The sequence below is a fragment of the Spermophilus citellus genome, assembly GCF_964194105.1.
Source record: "Spermophilus citellus genome assembly, chromosome: 17".
Lineage (NCBI taxonomy): Eukaryota > Metazoa > Chordata > Mammalia > Rodentia > Sciuridae > Spermophilus > Spermophilus citellus.
The window spans coordinates 5,542,639-5,556,375 of record NC_138199.1 but is presented as its reverse complement, the minus strand read 5'-3'; the positions used below and the strand labels follow the sequence as shown (position 1 = coordinate 5,556,375).

The window sequence follows — 13,737 nt, the reverse complement described above, 5'->3', positions numbered from 1 at the left end:
GCCAAGCGAGCGCATTACCGCTTGAGCCACATCCCCAGCCCCCAAAATTCTGATTCTCACAAGTATTGGCAGTTGCTTTCCTTGAGTTGATAGACTTTATTCTTTCTTGAAAACTTGCCCATCCTCATTGTCCTCTTATGCTATTATTTTGGGGCCTACCTGTGATTTTTTAATAAAGACAATATTTTCTTTGCACAAATATTTATAAATACTCTTGGATTTTTTTTTTAATATTTACTTTTTAGCTTTAGATGGACACAATATTTTGTTTTTATGTGGTGCTGAGGATCGAACCCAGTGCCCCACGCATGCCAGGTGAGCGCGCTACTACTTGAGCCATATACCTAGCCCTCTTTACAGTTGACTTTTTTTTTTAACAACTCCCAAATTTAGAATTATGTATTTTTGTCTTTATAATATATATGTTTCTTATTTATAGAAAGACATGGCTACTGTGTGCCATGTCTAATGCTAAGATTTTTTGGGGAAAGAAGGGGGCCTAGGGCCTAATGCCTACTAAGCAGATACTGTATCTTATTACTGAGCTATATCCCCATTACCTCATGCTAAAATTTTATGTATTTTTTTTTACTTTATATACCTAATTATATTATTAGTCATATATTAAAAGAATATTTTAGAGTGTAAATGAAAAGACCCATTAATGTTTATCCTACCTCAACAACTTCTATGAAGTGAATACATGAGAGAAAACTTTACTGCTAATTGTGGTTTTATTTATATAGCTATAGTTACTTTTTGCATAGTATTTTAGTTCTTATGAATTCTCTTTTTTCTCATCCTGTTCAGGTGGTTTCCTAGAAACATGATTGTTTGTTGGACTTGATCTCACAGCCCAGTGAGGACTCCTTTACTGATAATGTCAAGTTCAGGTTATCCTCCCAACCAAGGAGCATTCAGCACAGAACAAAGTCGTTATCCTCCCCACTCTGTCCAGTACACCTTTCCCAGCACTCGCCACCAGCAGGTAAGAAACAGATGCTGTGCAAATTGCATCTGTATGTATACTTTTCTTACATAATACATTTGTTGACCAGAAACCAAATGTACTTGCTATTGTAATTGTTGTTTTTTAATGGCAAAAATCATACTAAAAAAATGAGGACCCAAAGTTTGGGAATTAATTATCTCTCTTTTTATTATCATTTTCTGCCATATTTTAGAGGTTGTATGTGTCTTTTGATTGTAGGAATTGTGGAAAAGAATCAATTGCCTTGAGTTTCTAGGTCAAGACCTGTTATGTTTCATATTCTGATTGAGTTTTGAGTTCTACAGGTAACTTGGCCTCTCTTAAGTGATGGCCAGGATAAAGGCCTCTACCTTCTTGATTGATTTGATGGCAGGAAGATGAGTTTGTATTATTGACTTACTTTATGAAAAATAAAATATGAGATGAAATTGCAGGTTTAGAGTACACTAGGGACAGTGGTGTAAGAGATTTGAAGAAACTGGAGAGGAAGAGATTAAATGGTCATAACAGGGAATAAGAAGGCAGATTTATCAGCAAAATATAGTTGAATACTGCTACATACCCCTGAGTATTCCTCTGAAGTGTGGACATAATTACACAGCAAGATTAGACATAGGTAGTTCTGTGTAGGGAAATATTTAGTCTTTTATCACTAAGTGTGTTAGTTGTATGTTTTGCTGTTAATCTTTTATGGTTAAAGAAGTTGCTTTCTGTTCCTAGTTTGAGAATTTTATCATGATTAGATCTTGAGTTTTGGTTGCATGTTCTTCCTGCTCCTGTGCTGTTTTGATTACTAGTTTTGTAGGTTATTTTAATTAAAAAAAAAAAATTATTTATTTTTGGTACCAGAAATTGAACTCAACTCAGAGGCACTTAACCACTGAGTTGTATTCCCAACCTTTTTTTTTTCTTTTTTCTTTTTTTGATACAGGGTCTTGGTAAATTGCCTAGGGCCTTGCTAAATTGCTGAGGTTGGCTTTTAACTTGCAGTTCTATGGCATCAGCCTCCAGAGCCACTAAGATTACATCTGTGTGCCATTATGCCTGGCTAGTTTATTTTTAATAAAGCAACTTCATTGTGTGTGTGTGTGTGTGTGTGTGTGTGTGTTGTGTGTGTATATAATGCAGCCATTTTATGATATATACATATTTTGACAAACTCAAATGCCCATAAACTCACCACCAAAATGGAGGTAAAGAACATTTTTATCATGCCAGAAAATTCTTATATACCTCATCCAGGTCAGTCTTCCTCCCCAACTTTCAGCGGTCTGACCTCCCATAAAACCACCAGTCTGCTCTGTCATAATAGATTATATTTATTGTGCATTTCATATGGACTCTTGTGATGGCTTCTTTTCCTTCCCATAATATTTTTGAGATTTAGTCATGTCTGGCATTTTTCAGTATTAACTTTTTATTGCTAGATATGGATATTACCTATTCTAGTTTTTAGTTATATTTTCTAAATTATTTTATTTATAATATCTATGTTGTTATATATAGATTACATACAGAAGTACTGCCTTATTTTCTTAGCAGTGTCCTTTGGTGATCATACATTTAAAATTTTTTATGAGGTCTAATTCTTTTATATTTTGTGTTTTTTTGAGTTGTATCTTAAGTTTTTGCCAAACTTAAGGTTACTAAGACTTTCTATGTTTCCTTCTCTAAGTGTTATAATTTTAGGCTTTACATTTCTGTTTTGAATTAAGTTTTGTATGTGAACTGAGTTAAAAAGTTAAGTTTCAGTTTTTCATCATTAAGAATGATATTAGCTGGGGCTGGGGTTGTGGCTCAGTGGTAGAGGGTTTGCCTAACATGTGTGAGGCACTGGCTTTGATCCTCAGCACCATATAAAAGTAAATAAATAAAAGAAAGACTTAAAAAAAATAATGTTAGCTCAACTCAAAGTGGATCAAGGACATAGGCAATAGACCAGAAACCTGTGCCTACTAGAAGAAAAAGTAGGCCCAAATCTCCATCATGTTGTCTTAGGAACCAGATTTCTCAACGAAACTCCTGAAGTGTAAGAAGTAAAATCAAGAATCAAGAAATGGATGGTATCAACCTAAAAAGCTTCTTCACAACAAAGGAAACAATCAAGAATGTGAAGAGAGAGCCCACAGAATGGAAGAAAATCTTTGTCACCTGCACTTCAGATAGAGCATTAATCTCTAGGATATATAAAAAACTCAAAAATATTTTTAAAAATATTTTGTTTATTTAGTTGTAGTTGGACACAATACCTTTATTTTATTTTTTATGTTGTGCTGAGGATCGAACTCGGGGCTTTGCACATGCTAGATGAGCCCTCTATTGCTGAGCCACAACCCCAGCCCGGTCAAAAATCTTAACACTAAAAAAGCAAATAACCCAATCAATAAATTGGCAAAGAAACTAAATAGACACTTCACAGAAGAAATGATTGGTCAACAAATTATAAAAAAATGTTCAACATCTCTACTAATTAGAGAAATACAAATTAAAACAACACTGAGATTTCATCTTACTCCAGTCAGAATGGCAATTATCAAAAATACAAGGAACAATAAATGTTGGCGAGGATGTGGGGAAAAAGGTATACTCATACATTGGTGATGGGACTGCAAATTGGTGAAATTACTCTGGTAAGCAGTAGGGAGACTTCTCAGAAAACTTGGAATGGAACCACCATTTGATCCATTTATCCCACTCCTTGGTATATACTCAAACAACTTAAAATCAGCATACTACAGTGAGGCAGCCATATCAATGTTTATAGCAGTTCAATTCATAGTAGCCAAGCTATGGAACCAACCTATATGCCCTTCAACAGGAATGGATAAAGAAATGTGGTACATATATGCGATGAAATATTACTTAGCCATAAAGAAGAATGAAATTATGGCATTTGTGGATGGAACTGGAGACTATCATGTTAAGTGAAGTAAGCCAAACCCAAAAAACCAAAGGCCGGATGTTCTCTCTGATATGTAGTTTCTAAATCTCAATAATCGGTGGGGAGAGAATAGAAGTTCACTGGATTAGACAAAGGGGAATGAAGGGAACGAAGGGGATGTGAATAAGAAAGATAGAAGGAATCAGACATTACTTTCCTGTGTGTGTGTGTGTGTGTGTGTGTGTGTGTACACTGTTTTAGTTGTAGGTAGACACAAGCCTTTATTTATTTTTATGTGGTGCTGAGGATCAAACCCAGTGTCTCACACGTGCTAGGCAAGCGCTCTACCACTGAGCCACACCTGCAGCCCCTTTTCTATATTCTTCTTATGTGAATACACAACACCACATCATGTACAACCACACAAATGGGAAGTTATACTCCATGTATGTATGTTATATCAAAATGTATTCTACTGTCATGTATAACTAAAAAATAAATTTAAAAAAAGACTAATATTAACTTAGAAAATGTTTCCTTTTCTTGTATTTTCTTAAAAGAATTTATGTAGGATTGGTGTTTTTTCTTCCTTAGATGTTTGATAGAGTATATCATGAAGCCATTGGACCTAGAATTTTCTTTTTGGCAAGAATTTAAATTATGAACTCAGTTTCTTTAATAGTTATATATATTTTTTAATTGTTTGAAAAACATTTTTTAGTTGTAGTTGGACACAATACCTTTATTTTATTTATGTATTTGTTGGTTTGTTTGTTTGTTTATTATGTGGTGTTGAGGATCAAATCCAGGGTTTCACACGTGCTAGGTGAGCACTCTACCTCTGAGCCACAACCCCAGCTCCTCTTTGATAGTTATTATTTAGAGTTTCTATTTTCTTCTGGAAGCAGTTTGAGTAAACTCTAAGAACAACCTTAAATTTATTGACAAAAGTTACACTATTCCATTATGATTTCAATGTCTTTGACACATGTTAGATGTTATTCCTTATATTGATAATAAGTGGATTTTTTTCTTTAATCAGTCTGCCTAGAGGCTTATCAATTTAATGGGTTCTTTCTTTGAAAAACAGACTGTGGTTTCATTTATTTTCACTTGGTTTTCTTTTTCATTGATTTCTGCTCTTTTATTATTTTCTTTCTTCTATAGTTATCTGCATATGTACTATTTCTAAAGCGCTTCATTCTTCTGTGGATACTCAAGTTTCTTGTTGATATCATTTTTTTCTTCTTGTCTAAAGAACTTCATTTCTTTTAGTACATGTCTAGCAATGAATTATTTTAGGTTTTATTTATCTGAAGAAGTTTTTATTTCAACTTAATTTTTGAATAATATTTCTACTTGATATTGAATTCTAAATTGACAGTTTTTTCCCCCTAGTACTTCAGATGATATATTTTTTTTTGAGTTCTGGCTTTTGTGGTTTCTAATTTTTAAGTAACAGGGATTTTTTTTTTTGTAACAGGGATTGAACTTGGGGTGCGCTTAATAATTGAAGCACATCCCCATCCTTTTTATTTTGAGACTAGATCTCTCAGAGTTGCTTCACTACGTTGCTGAGGCTGGCTTTAAATTTGTGATCCTCCAGCCTCAGCAGTCTCCCAAGCTGCTGGGATTACAGACATGCACCACTGTGCCCAGTTTAAGCCTGTGTTCTTTTTATCATTGTTCATTTATTTATAAAATGCCTCTTCCCAACCTCTGGTTACTTTTAAGATTTTTATCTTTATCACTGGTTTTTCAACAATTTGGTTGGGATGTACCTTTCTTGAGGTTTTGTTTTGTGGTACCACAGATGGAACTCAGGGGCAGCCAACTACTGAGCCACATCCCCGGCCCTATTTTGTATTTTATGAGTTGGTTTAGCTCCTTGCTGTTGCTGAGGCTAGCTTTGAACTCTCCATCCTCCTGTCTCAGCCTCCTGAGCTGGGTTGACAGGTATGCGCCATCACACTTGGCTCTTTTCTTGTGTTTTTTGAATGAGTATGTTATTATTTTTGGCATTTACCAAGCATCTTCTTTGGATTCATAGTTTTTATAATATTTGGGCAATTTTGGGATATTTCCTTTCTTCAATTTTTTTTTCTGTCTCAATAGTTACTCATATTTTGTATTATCCCACAAGTCACTGGGCCTTTTTCATTTTTACTTTTATTTTTTAAATATTTTTTTGGTTGTAGATGGACACAATACCTTTATTTATCTTTATTTGGTGCTGAGAATTGAACCCAGCGCCTCACACATACAAGGCGTGTACTCTACCACTGAGCCACATCCCCAGCTCCCATTTTTAGTTTATTTTATCCATTAGTTTGGTTTTCCAATAGCTTTCACAACCAGTGATCTGTTTCTTGTGTAGTTTCCCATCTGCTTTTTTAAAAGCTTTTTTATAGTTGTTGATGGACCTTTATTTAACCATTTATTTATATGTGGTGCTGAGAATCGATACCAGTGCTGCACACATGGTAGGCAAGTGCTCTAACACTGAGCCACAACCCCAGCCCTTCAACCTGCTATTAATTTCATCCAATGACATTCTCATTACAGATATTGGATTTTTTGATTGAAATTTGAATATTTGAATTTTATAACACTGTTTTGGTGTTGGTTTTTGTTGTATTCCTTTAAAGAGGGTTGGATTTGTTGATAGACAAATTAACTTTTAGGCTTGTTTTTAATCTCTTAGGGCAGGTCTAAAATAGACTTTGTGTTCTAATTTAACCCCTGATTAATTATAAGCTTTTGTCCTCTGGAGCGTCTGTATATTCACTGAGATTTCTTCACTTTTTGGGGGGTGGGTACCAGGGGTTGAATCCAGAGGCACATCCCCAGCCCCACTCTTTTTTTTTTTTTTTTGAGACAGGGTCTCTCTAAGTTGCTTAGGTCCTCCCTAAATTTCTGAGGCTTTTGTTTGAACTGGGATCCTCCTGCCTCAGCCTCTTGAGCTGCTGGAATTACAGACATGAACTATCATGTCTGGGTTCGTATATATGTATATGTGTATTTTTTTTAAAGTTTTTTTTCAAGAGGAGATTCAAATGAATATTGATCTCAAGTGAACTCTGGGAATTATTTGCTTTATGGTTCTCCCTAATTGTTCTTTCATCATAAGTTGTTTGTAATTATTTTCTTTAAAATTGTTTTAGTCCAGCCTTGTGCTTTTTCTATTCAAAGATTTAAAGGAACTGAAATTCATATTTCAAAAAAATCTTTATATAACTCCCTTCTCTGCCAGACATGGTGGTGTCTCATGCCTGTAATTGGAGCAACTCAGGAGATTGAGACAAGAGGATCTCGGGTTCAGGGCCAGTCTCAGGAATTTAGCGAGATCCTCAGTAACTTAGTAAGACCCTCTCTCAAAATAAAAACTAAAAAGGACTGAGGATGTATCTCAGTGGTTTTATCCCCACTACCACAAGCAAATAAACAAAACTCCTTCTCTTTGGAAGTCTTCTCCAACAATTTTGGTCATCTGACTTCTCCAAACCTGTGCCATTCTTTCTTCCCAACTGTAAGGCAGTGTTTATATTCCCTACCCAAGGCTGCAGTTTGGAAATTGCCTTTAGGTAGAAAGTCTGGAGTATGGCAGGTAGGATTCACCTCGTTTGTTTAGTTTCTCATGGACATTATGTTCTGCGCTGCCTGTTGCCCAGTATGTGAAACTAATTACTACATTTTATGAGTAGTTAATTCTGAGTAATATTATTTCCTCAAAACTGAAAGCTATAGAGCTCTATTGTTTCTTTTATTTCACTCTTTACTTTTGGATCAAATTTGTCTTATTGAATTCATCCTCTAGAAATTCTCACATGTCTGGGAGTACAGCTGAGTGAGGGTATGTGTTCAGTCTCTTGCACCACAAAATAAAACCAAAACCAAAATTTCAGAGACTATGTGGTTGGTATATTTTTATGAGTTCTTGAATTCTGAAAAGTTTGTAGCCCTAAAATTTGGATGATCTGGTTTTAAAATTTGTAGATTAAAAGTCATTTTCCTCTGGACTTGGAATTTGCCCTAGTCTGTTTGCTTCTATTCATTGGTGATGAAAAGGCTGCTTTTCTTTTTTTTCTTTCTTCCTTTCTTCCTTCTTTTCTTTTTTTCTAATAGGAAACCTGTTTTATATTTCTTGGAGATTATAGTAAAACTTTCATTTTATCATTGAGTTTCTAAACTTTTCATGTGTCCAGTGTGGATTAATTTTTAAATATAATAGTGCTTTTCCCCTGGGCCTTTTTAAATCCAAGGATTATGTTTTTTCTAACTTCTGAGAAATTCTGTTCTTTCTTAGAAAATCTCTCACCTGTGGAGTTGTATATTTGAACTTATTACTCTAACTCCTTTATTTAATATCTTTATATTTTATATTTTCTGCTTTTGTGTTCTAAGCGAACTTCTATTCTGTCTTTTTTTTCCTTTGCCCTTCACCTTTCTGTTTAACAACTGTTTAATTTCAGTGATCAAATTTTTAATTTCTCTGATCACTATTTGATTTTTTTTTGAGGATATTATATTCTCATGTCTTTTTCTACTTTTGCCTATTCCCTTGGATGTAAATTCTTTTTTTTCTTTAAATTCTTTTTTTTAATATTTATTTTTTAGTTGGACACAGTATCTTTATTTATTTTTATGTGGTGCTGAGGATCAAACCCAGGGCCTCGCACTTGCTAGGCGAGTGCTCTGCTGCTGAGCCACAACCCCAGCCCTAAATTCTTTTTTCTTTTGGAGGCTTTTAAAAGAATTAAAATGATTTTTGTCTTCGGTGTTTTGTTTTGCTTTGTTGTTTTCAACTTTGTGTCCGTTTTCAACTTTGTATTTGAAAGGTTCTGGACACCTCACTTTAATTTGTTCATGATTTCAAAAATTTTTTGTTGGCATAGAGTTCACATTAACAGAAAAGCCACCATTTAAAGTGTCTAATACAGTGGATTTTAGTGTATTTACTATGTTGTGTAATCATCACTATTGTATAAATTCAGAACATTTCCATCGCCTGAAACAGAACTCCATATCTAATAGCAGTCTCAATTCTGTGCCTCCCCCCCACCATCCTCTGCCAATCTCTAATCTACTTTATATCTCTATGAATTCGCCTCTTGTACAAATTTAATATAAATGGAATAATATATGTGGCCTTTTAATCTAAATACTTTTTTTTAAATATATATTTTTAGTTATCAATAGACTTTATTTATATGTGGTGCTAAGAATTGATCTCAGTGCCTCACACATGCTAGTTAAGCAGCTGACCACTGAGCCACAGCCACAGCCCTATCCAACTTTCTTTTTAAACTTATAATTTTTTTAGGTTCTTAACTTATGCTGAATAATATTCTATTGTATGGATATACCATGTTTTATTTATTCATTCAATTAGTCTATGGACATTTGGGTGCTTCTTTTTTGATAATTGTGAGTAGTGGTCCTGAGAATTTGTTTTGTGTGTAGTTGGGTACTTTTAACTCCTTTAGGCATGGATCTTGTATATATATACTAAATTCCTTGGTTATTTAGTAATTTTGTGTTTAACATCTGTTTATGATTGAGTTACCACAATAGATTTGTTATGAAAAGAAGCTTTTGCTAAAAAATCAAGAGCAGACAAATTAGCCTAAAGCTAAGTATAATGGTGCACACTTGTAATTTCAACTGTTTGAGAGACTGAAGCAGGAGGATTGTTTTGAGTCCAGGATTTCCAGGCTAGTGTAGGCACCATAACAAAACCCTGTTTTTTAAAAAACAATAACAATAACGGATTTTTCTTTCTTCTTCTTCCTTCTCATCTTCTTCTTCCCCTCTCCTTTCCCTCTCTCCCCTCTCTTCTTTCTTCCTTCCTGTTTCTTCTATCTTATCCCCACCCCTTCCCAGCTGTTGTGAGGTGAACAGCTTTTTCTCTGCTACATCCTTCCACTGTGATGTTCTTTTGCCTCACCTCAGGCCCAAAGCAGTGGACTGTAAGGACACTGAGACTCAACTTGGTTTGGCCAAGTGTTCGATCAAGGGGCCTGGGGCCTGGTGATTCTTGTCAGGGAAAGCGGGTAGAAAAGAAAATTAAACAAAAAGGAAAATAAGTATAAAGACATTTACCTAGCTATGGTACAAAAACAATGACTCTTAACTACCAGGTTAATTTTCAGACTTCAGTTTCTTCATTTGTCAAAATGCATTGATGTAACTAGGTTATGTATGTGGCCCTTCTAACTATTCATTTTGAGTTTGGAATACTTTCTAGGATTTCATATTGAATACTAGAGTTTGAGATTTTACTTATGTGAACAGTACACATTGGGAGTTACAGTAATGTTATTAGAGGGATGAATAAAATATAGGCTGAACTTCAGATTTCATTTTGAGTTATTTTTCATGATAAGCAATTAAAATGTTGATTGTTTTAGTTTTATGGGGAAGAATTGGCTAAGTGAAGGATTGAAGTCTTCATTGCTGTTTCCTTAACTAGTTATTTTGATTAATTATGCTTTTCAGTTATTGGTTAATAGTTAATTTTTTGTTATTTTAATATCAGGAGTTTGCAGTCCCTGACTACCGCTCTTCTCATCTTGAAGTTAGTCAGGCATCACAGCTTTTGCAGCAACAGCAACAACAGCAGCTTCGAAGACGACCTTCCTTACTTTCAGAATTTCACCCAGGGTCTGACAGGTAATGGAATTTTTAAAAGGATTATAATTTTTTTTATTTATTTATATATTTATTTATTTTTTAGTTTCGGCGGACACAACATCTTTGTTTGTATGTGGTGCTGAGGATCGAACCCGGGCCGCACGCATGCGCTACTGCTTGAGCCACATCCCCAGCCCAAGGATTATAATTTGATCATTTTGTTTTTGGGGGAGGGTGGTGTGCCGGGGATTGAATGCAAGAGCACCTGACTACTTAGCTATGTTCCCAGCCCTATTTTGTATTTTATTTAGAAACAGGGTCCACTGAATTGCTTAGCACCTCACTTTTGCTGAGGCTGGCAAAAGTGATCTTGCCTCAGCCTCCTGAGCTGCTGGAATTACAGGCCTGTGCCACCAAGCCTAGTTTGCAGTTTTTTATTATTATTTTTCACTAACCAAGATATGAGTGGGCATTTATAATTTATATTTTGAGCCCTTTATATTGTTTGATCTTCTATAGTAATTATCACAATAGTTATCAAGCTTTTAAAGCTTGTTTCCACAACATTAATGTTAATGTTGGGGGAAATAATGGATACCTATGTTTGAATTCTGGTAACCTTGGTTGTTTTATATAAACTAATGATCTTCTTTCTCAATTTATACTACATACTGGAACCACCTGGGATAACCAAGTCCCCTCAAAGAACAATTAAATCACTCTCTGAAGTTGTATTTCAGCTTTAATTTTCTGACTTGTAACAACGGGGATATTAATGCCATGGTGTTCAAAGTAAATAGTAAATATTCCATCAGTTAGAGTAGTCCCTCTATGTGGTAGTCTTTTTCTCCAATGTCTTTACCATCTCTTCTTTTACTTTTTTTCAATTATAAAGTTTTTTAAAAATAAATTCATTGCATATATTTAAGGTATGTGTATAACATGATGCTATGGTATACATATAAATAATTAAAAGGTTACTATACTGAAACAAATTAACATATTCATAATTTCCATTGTTGCTCCCCTCTTTTCCAGCAAGAGCAACTAAAATTGACCCACTTGGCATGCATCCCAAATACAGTTTTATTGCCTAGACCTAGTGGTGTAGGTCAGATCTTTGAACTTGTCGTCCTACATATCTGCTACTTTGTATCATCTGACTACATCATCCTATTTTCATCTTTCCTCTGCCTTTGGAACTGCTGTTTTGTTCTCTATCTCTAGCCATTTTTCTTTTGTACTAGGGATTTAACCTAGGGGAACTTTTATCACCAAGCCATATCCCTGGCCCTTTATATTTTGTATTTGAGACACAGTCTTGCTAAGTTTCTTAGGGCCTTGCTAAGTTACTAAGGCTGGTCTCAAACTTGTAATCTTCTTGCCTCAGCCTCCTCAGTTGCTGGGATTACAAGCGTGTGCTACCATGCCCTGGGTATATTCTAATTTTTTAAAAAGTTTTTTTTAATATATACTTTTTAGTTGTAGATAGACACAATACCTTTATTTTTATTTGGTGCTGAGATTCAAACCTAGTGCCTCACCTAAGCACTCTACCACTGAGCTACAACCCCAGCCCCATATATTTGAATTTTTTAAAAAAGATTCCATATGTAAATGAGATTATGCGATAATTTTTTTTCTGTGTCTGGTTTATATCACTTAGCATAATGTCCTCCAGGCCCATCCATGTTGTGGAAAATGGGTAGATCTCATTCATTTTTTTTTTAAACCTGAATAATGTATACACACATGAACACACATCAGTTTCTTTATCAACTTATCCATCAATAGACAGATTTTTTTCTCTTTTTTCCTATCTTGGCTATTATGAATGATGCTGACTAAAATCAGAGTGCAGACGTCTTTCATTTCTTTTTAGTATATGTTCATAAGAGGGATTGCTGGTTCATATGATAGTTCTATTTTTATTTCTTCAGAAACCTTCATACTCCTTTCCACAATGATATACTATTCACATTCCTGGCAATAGTGTGCAGGAGTTCACTTTTCTCCAAACCCTTGTCCACATTTGTTATTGTTTGATATTTTGATAATGGCCATTCTAATAGGTATGAGGTATTATCTTATATATGGTATTTTTTCTTTTGAGAGAGAGAGAAGAGAGAGAGAGAGAATTTTTTTTTTAATATTTATTTTTCAGTTTTCGGTGGACACAACATCTTTATTTTATGTGGTGCTGAGGATCGAACCCAGTGCCCCGCGCATGCCAGGCGAGTGCGTTACCGCTTGAGCCACATCCCCAGCCAATATAGTGATTTTTAAAAATATTTTTTTAGTTGTAGATGGGCACAATATGTTTATTTATTTTTATGTGGTGCTGAGGATCAAACAGAGGGCCTCATACCTGCAAGGCAAGAACGCTACCACTGAACTACCCCAGCCCCTTATATAGTGGTTTTGATAATGGTGTTGAGTAACTTTTTGTGTAACTTAACAATTTATTTATTTTTTCCTTTTTCCTCAGTACCAGAGATTCACCTCAGGGGCACCTGACCGCTGAGCACAACCTCAGCCCTATTTTGTATTTTATTTAGAGACAGGGTCTCACTGAGTTGCTTAGCACCTTGCTTTTGTTGAGGCTGCCTTTGAATTTGAAACTCTCCTGCCTCAGCTCCTGAGCTGCAGGGATTACAGGCATTTGCTACCATGCAAGGCTCATGTAACTTAACAATTTTTATGTTTTCTTTGAAGAAATGTCTATTCAGGGTTTTGGGGAGTTTTGCCTCTTATTGTTTCTTTCCTTTCTTTTTTTGGGAAGTACTGGGGATTGAATCCTGGGCATTGTTCATGCTAGACAACTAACCACTCTACCACTGAGCTATGTTCCTAGCTTCTTTTTAAATTTTAATATTAAGGAGCTGGGTACAGTGGTGCATGACTGTAATCCCAAGGATTTGGGAGACTGAGGCAGAAGAATCTCAAGTTTGAGGCCACCTTGGGCAAATTTAGACCCTTTCTCAAAATAAAAAACAAACAAAAAAATAGTTTGGAAAGTAGCTGAGTGGTAGTAAGCCCCTGGGTTTGATCTCCAGTATTGGGAAAAAAATTTATTGTACCAGATTATAGTAGAACTTTCATTGATTATAATGTTAGCTGTGGGTTTTTCATAAATGGTCTTAATTATGTAGAGGAACTTCTATATCCAAATTGTTAGGGTTTTTTTCCCATTATTTTTATAAATTTTATTTATTTTCAGTGGTAGGTGGAC

The 13,737-nt window shown here is 34.9% G+C and overlaps 1 protein-coding gene across 30 annotated transcripts in view; it reads left to right on the top strand.

Annotated features, from left to right (window-relative positions):
• Positions 1 to 13,737, top strand: part of NCOR1 (nuclear receptor corepressor 1) — a gene marked incomplete at its 3' end in the record, with an annotated part of 155,741 nt that overhangs the window by 23,521 nt on the left and 118,483 nt on the right. For all 30 annotated transcript variants that reach the window (XM_081270140.1, XM_081270139.1, XM_081270131.1 and 27 more), the window contains 2 exons: positions 811 to 988; positions 10,411 to 10,544. In XM_081270140.1, the coding sequence (XP_081126266.1) occupies positions 881 to 988; positions 10,411 to 10,544 (242 nt within the window). In that variant the 5' untranslated portion in view covers positions 811 to 880. The remainder of the gene's footprint in view (positions 1 to 810; positions 989 to 10,410; positions 10,545 to 13,737) is intronic.